At 65.4% G+C, this 18,882-nt stretch overlaps 4 protein-coding genes across 11 annotated transcripts in view; 2 read left to right on the top strand and 2 right to left on the bottom strand.

Annotated features, from left to right (window-relative positions):
- Positions 1-1,132: 1,132 nt before the first annotated feature.
- On the bottom strand, positions 1,133-5,683 carry RGS11 (regulator of G protein signaling 11). Of its 2 annotated transcripts, none has more exons than XM_084537130.1 (17): positions 5,575-5,683; positions 5,047-5,143; positions 4,701-4,751; positions 4,524-4,630; positions 4,390-4,441; positions 4,246-4,304; positions 3,977-4,053; positions 3,771-3,852; positions 3,578-3,646; positions 2,911-2,940; positions 2,771-2,832; positions 2,482-2,595; positions 2,236-2,351; positions 1,964-2,051; positions 1,710-1,848; positions 1,558-1,640; positions 1,133-1,486 (listed from the first exon to the last, which is right to left on the bottom strand). In XM_084537130.1, the coding sequence occupies exons 1-17, from the start codon at positions 5,632-5,634 to the stop codon at positions 1,366-1,368; spliced, it is 1,407 nt and encodes a 468-aa protein (XP_084393256.1). In that variant the 5' UTR covers positions 5,635-5,683; the 3' UTR covers positions 1,133-1,365. The 2 variants fall into 2 exon arrangements, with proteins under 2 accessions (XP_084393256.1, XP_084393257.1); XM_084537131.1 differs by having other exon boundaries at positions 2,911-2,934.
- Positions 5,684-6,204: 521 nt separating this feature from the next.
- ARHGDIG (Rho GDP dissociation inhibitor gamma) lies at positions 6,205-9,947 on the top strand. Its single transcript, XM_084537129.1, has 6 exons — positions 6,205-6,628; positions 7,691-7,873; positions 8,582-8,665; positions 8,749-8,825; positions 9,211-9,274; positions 9,356-9,947. The coding sequence occupies exons 1-6, from the start codon at positions 6,220-6,222 to the stop codon at positions 9,553-9,555; spliced, it is 1,017 nt and encodes a 338-aa protein (XP_084393255.1). The 5' UTR covers positions 6,205-6,219; the 3' UTR covers positions 9,556-9,947.
- Positions 9,948-10,156: 209 nt separating this feature from the next.
- On the top strand, positions 10,157-14,656 carry PDIA2 (protein disulfide isomerase family A member 2). The gene is made up of 11 exons (XM_084537128.1): positions 10,157-10,452; positions 10,845-11,051; positions 11,281-11,414; positions 11,480-11,617; positions 11,690-11,806; positions 11,885-12,010; positions 12,094-12,288; positions 13,738-13,858; positions 14,021-14,202; positions 14,290-14,376; positions 14,532-14,656. The coding sequence occupies exons 1-11, from the start codon at positions 10,203-10,205 to the stop codon at positions 14,610-14,612; spliced, it is 1,638 nt and encodes a 545-aa protein (XP_084393254.1). The 5' UTR covers positions 10,157-10,202; the 3' UTR covers positions 14,613-14,656.
- Positions 14,657-16,978: 2,322 nt separating this feature from the next.
- Positions 16,979-18,882, bottom strand: part of AXIN1 (axin 1) — a 77,516-nt gene continuing 75,612 nt past the window's right edge. For all 7 annotated transcript variants that reach the window (XM_084537109.1, XM_084537105.1, XM_084537103.1 and 4 more), the window contains 2 exons: positions 18,345-18,512; positions 16,979-17,442 (listed from right to left, as the gene is read on the bottom strand). In XM_084537109.1, coding sequence (XP_084393235.1) covers positions 17,316-17,442; positions 18,345-18,512 — 295 coding nt within the window. In that variant the 3' untranslated portion in view covers positions 16,979-17,315. The remainder of the gene's footprint in view (positions 17,443-18,344; positions 18,513-18,882) is intronic.

Below are 18,882 nucleotides of genomic sequence, written 5' to 3'. Positions count from 1 at the left end.
GGAGGGATTTGTGCAAACTTGTCTTTGGCTGCCACTGCAGTGAGCCCCTCTCGAGGGGCATTGCTGTGTGGGCAGCGGGCTGCACAGCCCCTCGGGTGCCTGACCTGTGGGAGGCTGGAGTTAGATAACAGGGCTGGGCCAGCACATCCCTTCCCCCTGCCTGGGGCTCGCTGACCTGGTTTTACACCCCAGATTCCTGCTGCAGTCCATCAGCATGAAAATCTCACTCCAGGGCTTGGATTTGGATCAAGCCAAAGGGAGCCGCGTGGCACGCGGTGTCTCCTGGAGCGCGGGACCATCTGTCGCTGCCCCGTGGCTGCCAGCGCCGAGGTCCCAAGCTCCATCCTGGCACCGAAGCTCCTGCAGCTTCCCCAGCACCTCGCCCCAGGGCTGCTCTCTACGCCCCAGCACTGAGCTGAGCTACAGCCAGCCCCTCTGTTCTGGGGCTCCTGAGCTCTACGGCAGGAAGGGATGCTGTGATCCCAAGTATCTGCAGGGTCTCTCGTTGGCTGCAGCACGGGCTGGCACCACGTGGCCCTTGGTGGGCTGGGGACATCCCCACCCGGCCCTGCTGTGCGGGCCCCGAGTGCGTGTGGGCTGGACTTGGCACCGAGGCTGAACGCCAGGGGCCGTGAGCCCCCCTCCTGTTTATATAATGGCCAGTATTAATCCCCCACAGCTGGGGCTCGGCTCCGGGAAAGAGAATAATCCTGCGTGAGATCCTCAGCCTCTGCTTGGATTAACGGGCTGAGGGCAGGGAGAGCAGCTCAGCCGCCAGCCGTGGGGCCTTTACAGCCCCCGTTTGCTGCCTGGCAGCATCTTGCTGTGCCCCTGGCCTGGCTCCAAGGCCGTTCATTTGGGCCTCCCTGCGCTGCCCACCCATACACAGGGGGCTGCAGGTGGGCCCAGTGCCCTACGTGCCAGCTCAGCCATGCCTGGGGGTGGGGGCTGCATGTGGGAGCCACTGGGGTGGGATGGGGGCATCTGTGCGTGCCTGGGGGGCTGCTCCCCACTGCTGCCAGCCCACTGGGGGCACATCTAGCTGGGCGAGGGGCAGCCACCCCCTTGTGGACCCCCCCTCCCCTGCTGCAGCCCCCCTGGTCACCCCTCCCCGACCGTGACGCTCACCGCAGCGCTTTCCCCACGGGGTCCTTTATTTTCTGCACGTGTTGTGTTGAGCCCCGGGGGGGCTCCTTTGGGAGGAGGATGGGGCTGGGGGTGGTGAGCAGGGGGCACAGTGTGGCCAGGCTGGCCGTGGGGCGTATGGCTTCTCTCCTTCAGTGCTACTGCAGGCAGGGTCCTGTGACGGGGCAGAGGCTGGGGGCCCCTCCACTCCCGCCGTGGGCTGGGACCATGCGTGGTCTCCTAGCTCTCCTCCTCGGGCACAGCCGTGGGGCCTTTGATCTTGTCCTCTGCGTCACCAGCGGGCAGGAGCAGGGCCGGGCTGGGGCTGGAGTGCCGCTGCTTGCGCATGAAGGGGAACACCCTGGGGGCAGAGACAGGGTGAGCGCTACGGGGCCGCCCCCAGCGCCCTACAGAGCCTGGTCCCTGCCTCACCGCTTCTTGGTCTCCGGGGGGATGACGGCCTCGGCCAGGAGGTTCCTGTAGAGCTCCGACTTGAGGAAGCGCGGGTAGGAGTCCTGCAGGGAGCAGAGCCATCAGGCCCCGGCCCCCCAGCACCGTCCCAGCCCTGCCCAGCCCTCGCCCACCTTCTTCATCAGCATGTAGATGTGCATCTGGGCGTCGTCCATCACGTAGCGGTGGGGCGTCTTGATGCCCTCCAGCGTCCGCTCCATGGTCTTGCTGTCGATGTTCACCCAGCGCGTGGCCCCGGGAGCCAGGAACTGCCTGGGGGTTGCACCCGGTGATGAATGCCCACCCCAGGGCCGGCTCCCACGCTCGGACGTGGCACTGCCATGGCCGGGTCCCCACAGCTGTCCCCTGCTGCCCCTCCAGTGCTCACTGGTAGATGGAATCCACGATCTCGGCGATGCGGGACTGCTCCCCGTAGCGCAGCTCCTCGCACGCCTCCCAGAAGCTCAGGTTCTCAGCTGGGGAGGGGGACAGGGTGTTGGGGAGGGGGACACGGTGCTGGGGAGGGGGACACGGCACAGGACACCACCCTCCCCAGGCCATTCCAGCTGGTCCCACGGCAGGACTAAACCCCCCTGGGTGGGGAGCAGCTGGTGTGAGGTGGGCAGCAGGTCCTGGGGGGTCCAGGGTGGGCCCACTGACCACTGAACTCCTTCTTGAGGAACTCGAGGAGCTGTGCGCGGCCCAGCGGGTCGGTGAGGAGTTCACTGAAGTCGAAGCCCCAGCGCTCCACCCGCAGCTTCGTGGGGGTCAGCACCCTGCCGGCGACACCGGGGCAGCGGGTGAGGGGTGGGGGGGCTGCATGCGCAGCCACATCCCCTCCCTGCGCCCCGTCCCGGAGTCGGTGTCAGGGCAAGGAGGGTGGGGACGGGACCCATGGGTGCTTACGTGGGGGCGTTCATGGCCCAGTACGTGGTGTCGTCGGTGATCCAGGGGTTGCTGGGCAGGCAGCCGGACATGATGGGGTCGTGGGGCACGTACTGCTCGTTGAACTTGATGTACCTGCCAGGAGTGGGGGCTGGAGGTGGCCAGGGCTGCTGTGTCCCCAGCCCCGCTACCTGCCTGCCCTGCTCCCGGCCACCTCGGGGGATGCTGCAGGGCCGGCTCGGGGCCAGGACACGTCCTTGGGCTCCGTGGTGTCCTCGGCTCTGCCACCACCACGGCCGCTGCCGCTCACCCCTCGAGGCAGATGGACGACTTCACCCGGGTCCTGGCCATGGCCTTCCTGCAGTACTCGATCTGGGGCCGGCCCACGGGGCACGTCATGGCCCTGCACCCCCTCTCCCACCCCCTCTCCCACCTCCTCGCCCCGCTCACCTCCCGCTTGTAGTAGTCCATGTTCTTGGCCTGCAAGAGACGCACGGAGCCGGGTGAGGGCCTGGGAGGGGGGCCAGGACCTCATGCCCTCCAACCCTGTCCAGCACCACCCGGGGAAAGCACCCCTATGTGCATCCCCAGCCCCACACAGTCTCCAGCCCTCCCCACATCGATGTCCCCCTCCCCAAATTGCCCAGCACAGCCCTGGAATGACCCAGGCATCCTGCCCCCCGCCCCGGTGCGACGCGTGGGTTAGTGACACTTACGTGGGCAGACGACACGGCACGTGGAGAAGAGAAGAGAAAACCTGGAGGTTAGTAAGGACCAGCCGGGCAGATGGGGGGTGCTGGGGCTGCGTTAGTGGGGCCACCACACGAGGGAAGGGCCTGGCCGGCCCCAGACAGCTTGGGGTTGGGGCTGGGGGCTGCCAGGTGGGTGCTGGGGGCACAGGCAGCAGGGCAGCCCTGGGGGGGATTAGCAGAGGGCACAGATGGCAGAGGGTGCACGGGCAAACACAGCCCCTCCCCCAGCTTAGCAAGGGCAGTGGGGACAGCTGGACACACAGATGTTAGCAGAGCTGGGGTTCACCCCCCAAAAAAAAGCAACGTGTGCACAGCCTGGGCTGGGACAGCCGCGACCCCCCAGGGCAGCTCCAGCCCCCACCTACCAGCTGCACGCGGCTGGTGTGGCAATTCCTGCGCTCAGGGCCCTGCTCCAGCACGCTGGGGGCTCCCGGCTGCAACGAGAGCAAAGTGCCAGGGTTGGAGGGACCCCCCCACCGTGAGGGACCCCCCCCAACACCACCACCCCCCAGCCCCTGCACCCAGGGCTGTGCTTGGTGCCAGTGCCCGGGGCCTCACCGGGGGCCGGTTGACGAGCCAGTACGCCTGCTCCTGGCAGTCGATGACGATGCGGTCGCCCTTCCGCCGCTGCTTGGCCGCCCTGTCCGTGGCAAAGGCAGTGCCTGTGCCCCGTCCCCACTGCTTCCCCTGGGCAGCAGCAGCACCAGCTTCTGCCCAGCCCCATCCCTGTCCCCATCCTGGTGCTGTGAGCGCCCTGCACTCACCGGAGCTGCTCCCGCGCCTGCATGACCACGAAGTCCCATGTGTGGTTGATCCTCTTGTGCAGGAGGTTGTAGTTGTCCTGGGGAGCAGCGGCCAGGTGGCCACGGCATCACACCCGTGCCCTGCCCTCCCCTGGCCCTGGGGCCCGCAGCATGGGGACCACTGCACCGGGTGCAGCAGCGAGCATTGGCCCCTCCTGGATGAGCTGAGCCCCCCCAGCTCATCACACACGTGAGCCCTGCCGTGGGCCGGGCAGGAGGGCACCTCTCACCTTCTCGTGCTCGATCAGGTCACCCTGCTTGCGGATGTTCTTCTTCGCCAGGTAAATGGCTGCGAAGGGAGTGCAGCCACCTCAGCGGGGCCGGGAAGGGGCCGCAGCCCGTGGTGACAGTGGCTGCAGCAGGTCGGCACCTACCATAGTCCAGCTCGGTGGCCGGCCACTTGGTGCTGGTCCAGAAATACGGGGTCTGGGGCAGCAGAGAGGGGCCAGGCTGAGCTGCGGCACTGAGGCTGCTGCAGCGCCCGCTCTGCCCGCAGAAGGGCACGTACCTGGAAGCGGTAGGGCGACTCGTCCGCCCGCAGTGTGAGGCTGCGGGGGTCTTTGAGGGGGTAGATGTAGCCGTGCTTCACGATGAGGTTGCCGAGGTGCAGCGACTCTGGGGGAGCGGGAGTGGGGGCTGCCAAGCGGCTCAGCAGCCCCGGCTGCCCTGCGGCACTGACACTCACCCTCCTCCGAGATGCCGTACTTCTGGATGAGCCACTCCACGATGTCGTTCCCTGGGGGCCGTTAGCAGGGTGTGACAGGGCCCCCCCATGCAGCGGGTGCCAAAGGGGCGAGCGGGGTGACGGGTGCCCTGCCAAGGACGTGCCAAGCTGCCCGCCCCGGGCGAGCGCCTGCCCTGCTCTGCCAATGCATAATTGATCCCAGCTGCATTTCTGAGAGCACACGAACGTGGGGAGGCGAGTGGCTTGGGGCTGGGGTGCCAGAGGGCTGGGTGCTGGGCACAGGCAGGCAGCATCGCTCGACTCCCTGCCATGCGCGGCCTCGCAAGGAGCCCCAGCTCAACCTCACCTGTCATGGCATGGGGGATGACCGTGATGAGCAAGCGCTGGTTCCTCATCTTGATGCCCATGTCCGGGTCCTGCATGCTGACGATCATCCGCTCCATCTGCCCAGCAAGCATCGGCCACACTCAGCCCTGCGGCTGGTGGCAGAGGGTCCGGGGACAGCCCGACTGCCCGGTGCAGGGCAGGCAGCCGGGAGGCACCTTGGCACCCCTCCGCACGTGGGACACCCTGCAGCCGGCCGAGGCGCGGGGAGCGCTGCCGCCGGGTGTCACCAGGTCACCGGGGAGCCCCGTTTTTGGGGAGCGAGCCCTGCCGGGGCTGCGGAACTCCCGGGGCCGGGGGCCAGGCACGGAGCTCGGGTGCCCACCCGTGAAGTGTCCCCGCGTGGGGCGCTGCCCGGTGCCTCCGGCGCTGCCAGCAGCGCGGCCGGGGCAGCTCCCCGCTGTCCCGCGGGACCGGTGCCGGTGCCCGGTCCCCTCGGAGCCCCGACGGCCGTTCCCCGCGGTGCCGGTGCCGGGCGGTGCCGGCTCACCTTGCTGAGGCACGGCATCTGCAGGCGGGGATGCCCGCCGCGGGGACCACCGACGGTCATCGCGGGTGCGCTCCGCTCCGCTCGGGGCCGCGGCTTCCCCGCTCCCGGTCCCCGGCCCAGCCCCGGCACCGCCCCGGTCCCGGCCCCGGCACCGCCCCCGCCCGGCCCCCGCCCGCCCCCGCCGCGCTCCCCCTGGCGGCTGCCGCGGTCCGAGCCCGGTGCCCGGCCGGGGCATCCCGGGGCGCGGCGGCGACCCCGGCCCCGACCCCGACCCCGTTTCCCCGCCGCTCCCGGGGCGGTGCCGAGGGCGTTCGGGGAGCGCCCCCCGTGGCCGAGCGGGGCCGGGGGCGGCCGCCGGGGCCGGGAGCGTCCCGAGGAACCGGCCGCATCCCCGCGGCTGCCGGCGGGGCCGCACCGGCACCGGGCGGGGCGGCTGCGGGAGGGCTGCGGGGGGGGGGAGGATGGGTAGCTGCAGGCAGCAGGCGCTCGGGGCTCGCTCCCGGGTGCGGGCAGGGGATGGAGCCGCGGGCAGGGTGCGGGCAGGGTGCGGGGGGATGCGGGCAGGGTGCGGGCAGGGCGCCCCGGGGGCGGGCAGGCGCGGTGCCGGCGCGCACGGCGGATGAGCTCACTGCAGTCTCGCCGCCCATGAGCGGCGGGGCTGGAGCCGCCCGGCGCCGAGGGGCGGGGGCGGGCGGGGGCGGGCAGCGGAGCCGCCGCGTCTGCGGGAGCCGCCGCCGCCGCCCCGCCGGGCCGCGCCGGGCACCGCCGAGCGCAGCGGGGGGAGCGCAGCGCCGGGCAGCGCCGGGAACGAGCGCGGCCCCGTCCCCGTCCCCGGGCCCCGGGGAGAGCAGCGGGAGGCGGCGGAGCCGCGCCCCGGGAGCAGAGCAGCGGGCATCACCCCCCCCCCCCCATCGGGGCGCTCCCCCAGCCCCGGTCTTTCGCGACGCCCCCGGGAGCGCTGGGCCCGGCCCGGCCCCGGCCATGCTCGGCCTGGATGTGTGCGAGGCCGGCGGGCAGCTCCTGGAGCTGCTGTGGCTGGCGCTGTGCTACCGAGGTGAGCGGCGGCGGGGCCGGGGAGCGCGGCCCCCGCAGCGGGGGGCTCGGGGGTGGGCAGCGCCCGGGGGGCGCGGGGGTGGGCAGCGCCCCGGGGCCGGCCCGAGCATCGCCCCCGGCAGCCAACAGGTGAGCATCGCAACGGGACCGGGAGCGGGGGACGGCGCCGGGGGTCTCCTCGGGCCGCCCCCCCTCCCGCCCCGTTGCAGCCCGGCCTGCGGCACCCGGCGCTGGGCGAGCCCCCGGGGGGGTCCGTCTGTGCGCGGCCGGGCCTGGGGATGCGGCCGGGGCCCCCGCGCTGTGCCCGGCCCCGCTGCTGCCCCGGGGACCCGCTCGGCTCACCCCGGGGGCTGGGGGCTGAGCGCGGCGGCCCCTTCTCCCCCCAGGCTGGGGCTTCCAGGGAAGGGCATGGGGGGGATGCGGCAGGCAGGGCAGGGCAGGGCAGGGGCCCCGAACCCCCTGGCTGCAGGAGCATCACCCGCCTTTGTGTGTGCGCCACCCCCTCAGCTGGCTGGCACCCACCAGAGCCGCTGCTTGACTCAGACCTGTGTTTTTTTTTTTTTAAATTATTATTTTTAATTTTTTTCTTTGCACCCTGTACCTGCAGCTGCTGGTGGTTTGGGGCAGGAGACGGGGCTGGCGGCTGCCCAGCAGGGTTGGAGCAGGGGCTGCGGTGTGGTGCCGAGGACCTCCCTGGGTGCCCAGGCACGCGGGGTGCCTGCAGGCCACGGCGGGTTGCAAACGTGCCCCGAGCTGTGCACCACGTAGGCACGGGCTCGTCTCGCTTCATGACCGTGCGGAAACGCAGCTGGCGGCAACGCCTCTGGGCTCAGCTGTGCCACCGAGCCCCGGGGACACGCAGCCTGGCGGTGTCCCCACAGTCCTGAGGCAAGGGAGACAATGTGGCTGCAAAAGATGGGGAGATGATGGCCCACATTCATTTGGGGGGTACCTGAGCTAAGTCCCCCCGCCCCAGCCCAGCAACCCCTGTGTGTCCCCGGGGCTTGCGGGGGGTCCCCTGGGGTGTCCCCAGGGCGGGACTGCCACTGCCTGTCCCCCGCAGACATCATGGCTGACAAGGAGGGGGTGACGCTGTCGCTGGAGGAGGAGGACGATGCCGACGTGGCCCTGGCGTACAAGACGCCGGCGAAGAAGAGCCTGCAGGAGATCCAGCAGCTGGACCCGGGGGATGAGAGCCTGCGGAAGTACAAGCAGGCACTACTGGGCACCATCCCTGCGGCCGTGGGTAAGGCCGGGGGCCGCGGGCTGGGGCTGGGTGCCCCGAGCACCCCCGGCACCTTGTGCCAGGCGATGCAGCCTCGGCGGGTGCAGGGAGCTGGGGCATCCCTGTGGGTGCCGTCTGCCTGCGCCCACCCCGCTGCACGGAGACACCGGCATTCCCCTGCTGCAACGGGAACGGCTGCCCGGGGACCCCGGTTGCCTTGGTTACAGGATCACCGCCGCAGTTTCCATAGGAACGGGTACAAGGGACCGGGGAATTCATTGGGATGACAGAGATGGAGCGAGCGGCTGCGGGGGCTGACAGCTCGTGGCTGTCGGCGCTGGGCCCCCCAGCCAGGCGGTGACCCCAAACCCCACAGCACCCACCCTGCCTCGTGCTGCTCCCCATGTCTGCCTGGGGCGCAGCACCATCCCAGCACCCCAATGCCCCAGCCAAGGGGGTGCACGGGAGCTGGGGAGGTGCGTGCAGACCAGTGGGGTGCACATAGGTGGGTTTGATGCCGAGTTTTGGGCTGGCCTGAGATGTCCCTGAGCCCTGCCTGGGCTGCCTGCTGGTCACTGGCTCCAAACTGTGGGCACCGCAGCCCTTTGGGATGCTGTAGGGGTGCGTGGGCAGGGAAGGCCCTGGGGGCACACAGCACAGTTGCTCTGTACTGGAGGTGCCAGCTCTGTGTGGGCTGGGTAAGGCCTGCACCCTGCCTTTTGTCCCTAGATGCCAGCGTGCCCAACGTGCAGGTGACGAAGCTCACCCTGATGTGCGAGCAGGCGCCGGGGCCCATCACCATGGACCTTACAGGTGAGTGCTGGTGGAGGGGCTCCCGTGGTGGGAGGGAGGAGGAGGAAGGGGTTCCAGGCTGATGGGGCTGCCTCCCACCGCAGGAGACCTGGAGGTGCTGCAGAGCCGTCCCTTTGTGCTGAAGGAGGGGGTGGACTACAGGGTGAAGGTGTCCTTCAAGGTAAGGTGGATGTGGGGTGCCCTGTGCCCACCGGCTGAGCTGGGCATGGCCCTACTGCTGCCCCACAGGGTGCATTCTGCCACCCACGGGTCCCTGCTGCCACGGAGTCTCTGCCCCTTGCCTGCCTCTGGCTCTTTGCCCCTCCGGGGGTCCCTGCCCACCCCGACAATCCTTCCTCCCCAGCACCACTGCCAGCCGGGGTCCCTGCCACTTTTTCTCCTGCTCAGTGCCCAGTCCTGACCGAGAGGCCAGATCCTGGTGTAGTGCCTTACAGGGCTGTGGGGGTGGGGGAGAGGGGGGCACCCCAAAGCCCAGGGGACCCCAGAATGAGGAGGGGGACACCACACCATGCCATGCCACGGCATCCCTGCCCTCTGCCTTGCAGGTGAACAGGGAGATCGTCTGCGGGCTGAAGTGCCTGCACCTCACGTACCGCCGCGGCCGGCCGGGTGAGTGGGGGCCGGGGCCAGGGATGGGGGCTCTGCCGCCCCGGCCCCACTCACTTGTCCCCCTCTTGCCTTCTCACCCAGTGGACCGCGATGTCTTCATGGTGGGCAGCTACGCGCCGCGGGCCGAGGAGTATGAGGTGGTGACGCCAGCTGAGGAGGTGCCCCGGGGCCGGCTGGTGCGCGGCTCCTACCGCGTCCGCTCCCTGGTCACCGATGATGACAAGACGGAGCACCTCTCCTGGGAGTGGGGCCTGTGCATAAAGAAGGCCTGGGAGGACTGACCCCCCCAGCCCCGCACCCCCACCTTCCGCCAGCTCGGGGACGCGGCTCCCGCGTCCCCGGGGACCCCTTGCTGCCCGCCGGCGCTGCCGCGCTCGCCCCATTCATGTTAAGGTGTGGGGGGGTCCCTTAGCAAGCGGGCACCCACGGTCGTGGTCTTCGCAACCAAAGTTATTTTTAATTGCTGTTTTTTTTTAATACTGACGCCCGACTCGTCCTTGCGGCATCTCCATCGCTGGGTCTGTGGCTGTGAACCTGCTGTAGCGCTGAGCGGGGCCTGCCCGGCCGCGTGGGACGGGACCACCGCGCGGTGCCGAGCTGCCGGCCCTGTCCGACTGCCCGGTGGCAGGCTGTGCTCTTCCATCGCCATTAAACCGTACAGACTTGTCTCTTACTGCTGTGTCCACGCGCCCCTTGCCTTTGCCCGCCCATCCCGCGGCTGTTCCTTGTCCCTGGGCCAGGTCCCGCTGCGGAGACGGGGTGGCTGGAAAACAGCCACCTGGTCCCGCTGCCTTATCTGTGGTGCTGGGCAGCCAGTAGCGGAGGGCCACGAGCTCCTGGGGACCGGCACCACCCGCCCCGGGGCCCTTATCTGGCCCCTCTCCCCCGTGCGCCGGCTTTGGCAGTGGCGGCTGGCAGCGGTGGCACCATGCGAGGCTCCGGGGCCCGGCTGCTTTGGCTCTTGGTGCTCTCGCTGGCCTGGCTGGGCCCGGCCTGGGGGGACAGCGAGGGGCTTGAGGGCAAGGATGATGATGGGGAGGTGGTGGCAGAGGAGGAGGAGGATGAAGATGACGATGTGATCTCGGATGAGCTCGTGGAGGAAGACAGTGTCCTGGTGCTTCACGAGCACAACTTTGCCCGTGCCTTGAGCGAGTTCAGCCTGCTGCTGGTGGAGTTCTGTAAGTGTCCTGGGTGAGGGCAGGGGCTGGGGACAGGCAGGGGTACAGGGCAGAGCTGTGAGTGCAGGGCAGGGGGCAGAGGTGTGGGGCAGGGGCATGGGGACAACAGGGCTATGGGTATGGGTAAGAGGGGCAGGGGCACAGCGTGACAACACGGGGACATAGGGTTTGGTGCAAGAGCACACGGTGTGAGGCAGGGCCACAGGGCAGGGGCATGGGATATGGGGCAGGGACACAAGGGGTGTGGGACACAGAAGAGTGTGGGCGTGTGCTGGAGCATGCCAGGCTCATGTGTGACATGTCCTTGGCCACCCACTGAGCCCCACCCTGGGGACCAGGGACACCCCCACACCTGCTGGGCTCTCTGTGGGTGACACTGGGCCTCCACACAGATGCACCGTGGTGTGGGCACTGCCAGAGGCTGGCCCCTGAGTTTGCCCAGGCAGCCGCCAGGCTGAGGAACGGGTCGGAGGCAGTGCGGCTGGGCAAGGTGGACGCCACGGCGCAGACAGCCCTGAGCAATGAGTTTGGCATCCACGCCTACCCCACGCTCAAGCTCTTCCGTGATGGCAACCGCACTCATCCCCTCGCCTACAGCGGTAGGGCCACGGCACCGCATGAAGGCGGCAGTATCCACAGCGGGGGGGCAGCGGGAGGGACACGTGGTGGTGAAGGGGTGGCAGCGTGGTGACGGTGAGTGGGTGGCAGCGATGGTGAAGGAGGTGACAGCCGGCAGCCTCGTGGTGGTGGTGGTGGCCTGGGCTGGGGGGTTGGCAGCCTGGTGACGGCGGGTGGGTGCCTGTGGTGATGGTGGCAGCCCCGCTGCAGGCCGCATGGACGCCGAGGGCATCGTGCGCTGGATGCAGCGTCGGGCCGGCCCCAGCACCACGCTGCTGCAGGACACCGACACCGCGGCCGCCTTCATCAACGCCCAGGACATCGTGGTCGTGGGCTTCTTCAAGGTGGGACAGGGACCAGGCCGGGGCTGGGCCAGGGCCAGGGCAGGTCTCATGGTGGGGCCATGCAGGACCTGCAGGGCGAGGCGGCCCAGGCGTTCTACGAGGCGGCTGGTGAGGTGGTGGACGTGGCGTTCGGTGTGACCAAGGCGGACGAGCTCTTTGAGGCGTATGGGCTGTCAGTTGACACGGTCTGCCTCTTCAAGAAGGTGAGCAGGGCTGGGGAGGGTGGGGGGTCCATGGTGGGGACCCCTGGCGCTCACTGGCCCGCGTCCTGGCAGTTTGACGAGGAACGGACGGACTTCCCTGTGGACCCAGCACAGGGGCTGAACGCAGCTGAGCTCACCCGGCTGCTCCGCGTGCACAGCCTGGAGCTGGTGATGGAGTTCTCCAACGAGGTACGGCCCCCGTCCCACCCTGTCCCCAGCACCAGCCGCAGGGTATCCCAGCCCTCACCATCCTCCCGCTCCCTGCAGACCTCCAGCCGCATCTTCGGTGCCAATATCCCCCACCACATGCTGCTCTTTCTCAACAAGACCGTGGAGGAGCAGCTGGCGCTGCGGGATGACTTCCGCAAGGCTGCCAGCAGTTTTCGGGGAAAGGTGAGGCGGCCTGGGGGTGGGGGTGGGCACGGCAAGGACCCCTGAGGCTCCCTGGCCTCAGTGCTGCCTGTCCCTCTGCCCAGGTGCTCTTTGTAGTGGTGGACGTGGATGGGTACGGTGCCACTGTCCTGTCCTTCTTCGGCATGACCCCTGCGGATGCCCCCACCTTGCGCTTCATCAAGATGGAGAACAACCGCAAGTACCAGATGGCTGAGGACGCCTTCTCAGCCACAGCCGTGCGGGACTTTGTGCAGGCGGTGCTGGACGGCAAGGTCAAGGTGAGAGAGCCGTGGCTGCTCACTGATACTTGTGCAGCCAGAGCTGAGGATCTGGGGCTTATATAGTCATAGAATGGTTTGGGTTGGAAGGGACCTTACAGACCTTCTAATTCCAACCCCTCTGCCCCTCCCACCAGACCAGGTTGCCCAAAGCCCCATCCAGCCTGGTTTCAAACACTTCCAGGGATGGGGCATCCACAGCTTCTCTGTGCAACCTGTGCCAGTGCCTCAGCACCCTCACAGTAAAGAATTTCTTCTGAATAGCTAACCCAAACCTCCCCTCTTTTAGTTTAAAGCCATTCCCCCTTGTCCTATCACTACACCCCCTGACACAGAGTCCCTCCCCACCTTTCCTGCAGCCCCCTTTAGGTACTGGAAAGCCACTGTAAGGTGTCCCTGCAGCCTTCTCGTCTCCAGGCTGAACAACCCCAGCTCCCTCAGCCTGTCTTTGTAGGAGATATGGTCCAGCCACTTGGTCATCTTTGCAGTCTCCTCTGGACTTGCTCTAATACATCATTGTCCTTGTGGGGCCCAGAGCTGAGTGCAGGGCTCCAGGTGGGGTCTCATGGGAGTGGAGTGGAGGGGGACAATCCCCTCCCTTGCCCTGCTGGCCATGCTGCTGCTGGTGCAGCCCAGGATACAGTTGGCTTTCTGGGCTGCCAGTACCCACTGCTGGTTTGTGTTGAGCTTCTCATCCACCCACACCCCCAGGTCCTTCTCCTCAGGGCTGCTCTCGATCCATTCTCCACCCAGCCTGGATTTGTGCTTGGGATTGCCCCAGCCCAGGTGCAGGACCTTGCACTTGGCCTTGTTGAACTTCTGGAGGATCGCACAGGCCCACCTCTCAGGCTTGTCCAGGTCCCTCACCACACAGCTTGGTGTCTTTCATCATCAATCCTGCTGCCCATGTCACTAGTAAAGCCGTTAAACAGCGCCGGTCCCAATGCTAACCCCTGAGGAACACTGCTTATTACTGATTTCCACCGTGACATTGGGCTCTTGACTGCAACTCTTTGAGTATGACCATCCAACCCACCGAAAGGTCCATCCACCAAATTGTCTCTCCAGTTTAGAGACAAGGATTTCATGGGGGACAGTGTCAAATGCTTTGCACGAGTCCAGTTTGTCCTGCAACTGACTGTGCAAGGAAAAAAAAAAACTTTATGGAAAATGAGGCAGGAGATCATCAACATTGAGCCACACACGATGGTATGAAAGTAGACGGGGAGCAGGGAAGAGATGGTCCAGAAGTCAGCACAGGAATGCTGAACAGGGCTGGGTACCACACTGGGGTGGTGGGGATGGCGTTTGGCAACTGGTCCTGGCGTGCCTGGATCTGCTGGGTCTGCAGGTGGTGGTGGGGGGATGTTCCTGGCAAACCCTGGCCCCTGATGCCTGTGTCCTAGCACTGCTCACCATGGGCTGTGGCCATCCTGGTTGTCCCCACAGCCCCATCTGCTGAGCCAGACGCCCCCTGAGGACTGGGACACGCGGCCTGTTAAAGTCCTCGTGGGGAAGACCTTTGAGCAGGTGGCATTTGATGAGACCAAGAACGTCTTTGTGAAATTCTGTAAGTGCTGTGGCTCCCTGTGACCCTTCCTGAGCTCCATCAGGGGGCTGAGGGCTGAGCCCCCTTCCCACGCCAGGCCCTCACCTGAGGAACCCGGCAGCCCCAAATCCTGGCCCCCTCGCTCAGCCAGGGTGTCCTCCCAGCACTGTGCCTGTCGTGCAGATGCGCCGTGGTGCTCCCACTGCAAGGAGATGGCGGCTGCTTGGGAGGAGCTGGGTGAGCGCTATAAGGACCACGAGGACATTGTCATTGCTGAGATGGATGCCACGGCCAACGAGCTGGAGAACCTCACCATCAGGGGTTACCCCACACTGCACTATTTCCCTGCTGGGCCGGGCAGGAAGGTAGGGTACAAGGCATGAGTGGGGCACCTGGGAAGGGGGCTGGGCCCAGGCATCACTCCTTATCCTCCTTCTGTTCCGTGACTCCAGATGATCGAGTATAGGAGCACCCGAGATGTGGAGACCTTCTCCAAATTCCTGGAAAATGGGGGGACGCTGCCTGAGGAGCCACCTGTGGTCAGTATGGTCCCCCTTTCCCTGGGGAGGGGTTTCCATCCACCCCAGGACGGCTCCAAGCCCCTGCAGGGCAGGGGATGGACCCTGCTCTGCCCCACAGCAGGGTGGGGACGGGGTGTGCGTGGCCCTCCTTGTCTTACCACCACCTTCTGCAGGTGACCAAGACCCCCGAGAACAGCACAGGCACAGAGGAGCCGAGTCCGTCAGGCACGGCTGAGGCCCGGGATGAGCTGTGAGCCCTGTCCCACCTGCGCGGGTGCTATAAACGCCCTGGAAACAACGTGGGCTCTGGTCTTTGTCTGCAGCTCTGCAGCATGGGGGTGCAGCTGCCGGCAGCCCCCGCTCACCCTATGGGGGCCACATTTGCTCTGGCCAGGGGCACGTGGTGCTCGGTGGCATCTAAGGGGACAGGGTGAACACAGGGGGTTCACATCTGGGGTCAGGGGACAGAGCCCCCTGCCTACAAGCTGAACCCAGGAAGTCTCCCCCATGGGGCAGCTCAGCCACAGGCCCGGTTCCCACCCTGCAGCCACAGGGGACAGACCCTGGTTCACCAGAGATGGCTGGCACCAGCATCATCCCTGTACCCATGCTAAGGGCCTGGTGCAGGTCTCATAGTGCTGCTCTCAGGACACCAGGCACCGTGCCCTCGCCCTTGGCCCTGGGCACACCCCATGGGGTGGGTGCTACAAGGGTCCTTTCACCTCCCCAAGGCCCTGGGCCCATCACGGGGCTCCAAACACTCTTTGAGCTTCTCCAGACCCTGGCTCACAGCCTCTGGGACCCCCTGGTGCTCCCACAACCCCCAGCACTGTCCCCTTTCCCTGTGCCTGCTGCTCTCAGGCCGTGGGCAATGGCTCTGGGGACAGGGCCCTGAGGGGCTGTGGCCTCCACGTCCACCCTGTGGGTTCCCCGACCAGTCCCACCCACCAGACACCCCAACGGGCTCCCCTGGGCCTGGATCTCTGCTCCGCAGGGAAGGAAGAAACCAGCAGGCGTTGGGCTGTGGGGTTTTATTTCATTTTATCCAAGTACCTTTGAAAAGATCATTGTACAAGTCAGCACATGAGGATGCACAGGAGACATCGCCAGGGCTGCACAGCCAGCAGAGGATGCTGCACTTAGCAAATGTACATATTTACAGGGAACCCCCTGAGAAAAAAAGGGGGAGACGGAAATCCCAGGCATGGTAACAACCTCACCAGACACAACATGATCAGACCTTAAAAAAAGAGGGAGGAAAAAAAAACACTCATAACGCTGTTCCCTGGCTGAAAACGATGGCAGATTTTGCTGGACTTCACATAGTGATGGGCAAGTCCCAGGACCGTGTTTAAAAGGCACTCGGTGACATATACAATAGGCTGAGTCACATCCCCGTGTGGTGCCACGCACACAGGGCCCCCAGCCCCACGGGCAGCTGCACCACGCTCCAAGGTGCTGCAGCAGCAGAGTGCAGAGCCGGGACGTGCAGCTGGGCAGGGCCAGAGCTGATGTGGAAGCCCCCCACGAGCTGGTTTTGGGGGACACGAGGGGGCTGGTCTGGCTGAAGGAGCCAGCGCAGAGCTGCGGCTGCTTGGGCCTGGAGTACGGCCCGGGCTGGTGGGCAGGGGCAGGGGGAGCGGGCAGCCCAGGTGGGAGCAGGTAATCCCAGGAGGCTGCCTGGAGCCCCGTCTGCACCCTGGTGGTTAACCCTTAGAGTGAGTGCAGTGTTCGGGTGACCTGGCCCTAAAAGAGCCCCACAAAATGGTATCAACAATTCCCTTCGCTCCTAGCACTGGACTGCAGTGCCCTCACACGACCCCCTCAGAAACACAGAACCTAAAAAAAAAACCTCAAGACTCATAAAAAGATGGGTTTTGTCCTCATACTTAAAGTGTCTCACTGGTTACCTCCCCATACTACATCTCCTAAAAAGACTCCTTGACTGAAGCCTGACTTTGGCACTGGAGGCCTGAGCACGTCTGCATGGGGCACACGGGTGCCAGCCCTCCACGGAGCTGCTGCTCCCTCCTGGGAGGAAAGGTCTTCTCCGGGAACAGGGCACATGTGGAGGACAAGCACAGGATGTGGGATGCCAGCACCCAGCCTGCTGCCCCAGCTCCACAGCATGGGGTGGGAGCTGCTCCTCGTGGATGTCCCACGGCCCTGCCAGCTCGCCCCGTCCCCTGCGGCTCTGGTACAAGGCACCACGGGAAGCCCCCAGCACTGAGACCTGCCACCGACCCCTCTTTCCATCGGGGAGTCACTCAATCTCAGAAAGCTCAGGAGAAAAACCACCCTACCAGGTCCTGTAGCTGCGACTGCCAGGGAAGCAAGAGGCCGACTTGTTCAAAACATCTCAGCAATCTTCGGAGGGGCGCAGGAACCACAGAGCAGGGCCCCTCTGGAGCAGCGACGCCTTCCACACGAGCAGGGCACAGCAGCTCGCTGGGCCAGGCGCGCTCTGCCCGCTGCAGCAGCGTCGCTCAGGAGCCATCCACACGGAGGGGACAGGGCAGGGTGCTGTGAAAGCGAGGACCACACCGAGTCTGACGGATGGCTGTACACTTTGGGTGAATTCTGCAGTACCTGTACGTTTTACATTTACATAAGAGCACTGTGACATTGGAAATATTTTCCTTTTATTACAATATATCAAAAATATGCAGCTTTAGTAAACAAGGTCATATTACACTTTCTAATGCACTGTACAATGCTACATTACACTTATATTCGGTATGGAGAGGGAGCCCAGGCTCCCACTGGCAGGTTCGTGGGGTGAAACGACTTCCACTGGCAAAACAGCTTGCGCAGAGCAGGCTGCCGCCCTCCGCCCCGGGCTCGCCCAGCACCTGCTGGAGTAGCACCGCCAGCGTCAGCCCCAGACCTTCTCCTCCGGTCCCAGAGTCTTTCACAGTCCTTTCCTTAAAGCCTTCGCAGCCTCTCAGCCTAGTCGCCTAGTCGATCTTTTCCACCTTCCCGATGATCTTCTCTTCAAAGATGGGCAGGATGGTGTCATCTTCCCGCACCTCCTCGAAGACCACACCACAGTCGAACTCATCACTCACTTTCTTAAAGTAATACCTGGAAACCCAGAAACACGGCGACAGCGAGAGGTGAGTGGCCACGTGGGACACCAGTCATACCCAGAGACAGGGTACAGCACTCCCTGAGCTCATGGGGAACGGGGAGCAGCTCCAGCAGATGTGGAGGCGCCTGAGGCCAGCATCCACCCGTCTTCACTCTGACCAAGGGTGTTCAGGATTCGTGCCAGCATATTGAGGCTCAGGCCCTGAATCCAGACCCATTCACCTCTCACAAAAGCTGGCTGGAGGTCCCCATGTTGGTGGGACCCCAGAACATTTCTAGGCAGACCTTCCCAAGGCAGTTCCTACTTGGAAGGGGTGACTGGCAGAGCTACACACCCCATGCCTGGCTGCCACGCAGAGGACAGGCACTCTGGGACTCCAGTAGGGCCCAACCTGTTTGTCCTCACTGGAGGCAACCCTGGGAGTTGAAATGGCTCTGGAAGCTGAAGGGTTCTCCAGAACATCATCAAGCACTGGTTGCTGCTGCTCCTTACCAGCCCAGGACACCGTGCAGCCCTGACATGTCTGTTCAAGGTACGAACTGTGATGCAGGACATTTCTGGTAGAGAACCCAATCTCCCATGTTCTTGTAACCTGCCTCTTCAACAACCAAACCTTTCCAGCCAAACACGAATACAACCCTCCTTCCGCGAGGCAGGATTGCTGCTGCAAGTACTGGTTCTGCCCCTGTTTAAAAAGTACATTCCTGGCTCACGATGGGACTTATTTTTCTTAAGTGCAGGAACCTCCAGTGGCAACCAGGCATCTTTTACTGTGCTGCTGGATTCCCACTGCAGCACAGCCTGAGAGCCCTCCTGAAAGGCTCTGGAGAACTCCAGGACCCTCCCGACCTACCTCCACCATGGCTCCTTCACCTTGGCAGGAGACAGCCCTTACCTGTAGTTCCCTTTCTTGGTCAGCAGCTCCTTGAACTGTCCCAGCGTCACCACGCGCCCTTTGACGAGGGTGCGGTAGGGGATCGGCTCTCCGCAGAAGTAGTAAGCAACCACGATGTTCTCACACGGCTGGGACGCGCCGCTGCCCGGTCTCTTCTGGGGCTTCAACCTGTTGAACACAAATAGAAGCAACCTGCTGAGTATCAGCCTACGGTGCTCAGCACAGCTTCAGTGCCATAGCCACCGCTGGGTGCCGGTCTGGGCATGGGGCTGCCCAGGCAAGGGGTTCAGGTCATGTTCCACCACAGGGTGGCAAGAGGTGGGCAGCAGGAGGTGTGATGTGGCCTCTGAGCGAGCCTGGGACTGGCAGGCAGCCTGCTGTGGTGGTCCTGCAGCTCCTCAGGCTCTGTGGGGAGAACAGAGGCTCTGATGTCAAAAACAGGAGCTGTCTCAGGGCCACCGGGCTAGCAGCCAACTTGTTGAGATTGCTGCACAGGGAGAACATCTCCAGCCAGCCCAAGAGGAGAGCCCATCCAAGC

This window comes from Aythya ferina (assembly GCF_964211825.1).
Source record: "Aythya ferina genome assembly, chromosome: 15".
Classification (NCBI taxonomy): Eukaryota; Metazoa; Chordata; class Aves; order Anseriformes; family Anatidae; genus Aythya; species Aythya ferina.
Note: the sequence above shows the minus strand (reverse complement) of the source record. Positions and strands in the feature narration are given on the sequence as shown.

Bases quoted from the DNA above. Each gene is read 5' to 3' on its own strand.
- RGS11 (XM_084537130.1), bottom strand. From the start codon at position 5,634: ATGACCGTCGGTGGTCCCCGCGGCGGGCATCCCCGCCTGCAGATGCCG. The intron at 4,631-4,700 runs GTGAGTGTCAGT...CCGCTCCCCCAG, and splicing joins GTACGGCATCTCGGAGGAGG to AGTCGCTGCACCTCGGCAAC. The intron at 2,833-2,910 runs GTGAGCGGGGCG...GGCCGGCCCCAG, and splicing joins TGGACTACTACAAGCGGGAG to ATCGAGTACTGCAGGAAGGC.
- ARHGDIG (XM_084537129.1), top strand. From the start codon at position 6,220: ATGAGCGGCGGGGCTGGAGCCGCCCGGCGCCGAGGGGCGGGGGCGGGC. The intron at 8,666-8,748 runs GTGAGTGCTGGT...CTCCCACCGCAG, and splicing joins CATCACCATGGACCTTACAG to GAGACCTGGAGGTGCTGCAG. The intron at 9,275-9,355 runs GTGAGTGGGGGC...CTTCTCACCCAG, and splicing joins GTACCGCCGCGGCCGGCCGG to TGGACCGCGATGTCTTCATG.
- PDIA2 (XM_084537128.1), top strand. From the start codon at position 10,203: ATGCGAGGCTCCGGGGCCCGGCTGCTTTGGCTCTTGGTGCTCTCGCTG. The intron at 11,415-11,479 runs GTGGGACAGGGA...GGGGCCATGCAG, and splicing joins TGGTCGTGGGCTTCTTCAAG to GACCTGCAGGGCGAGGCGGC. The intron at 12,289-13,737 runs GTGAGAGAGCCG...TTGTCCCCACAG, and splicing joins TGCTGGACGGCAAGGTCAAG to CCCCATCTGCTGAGCCAGAC.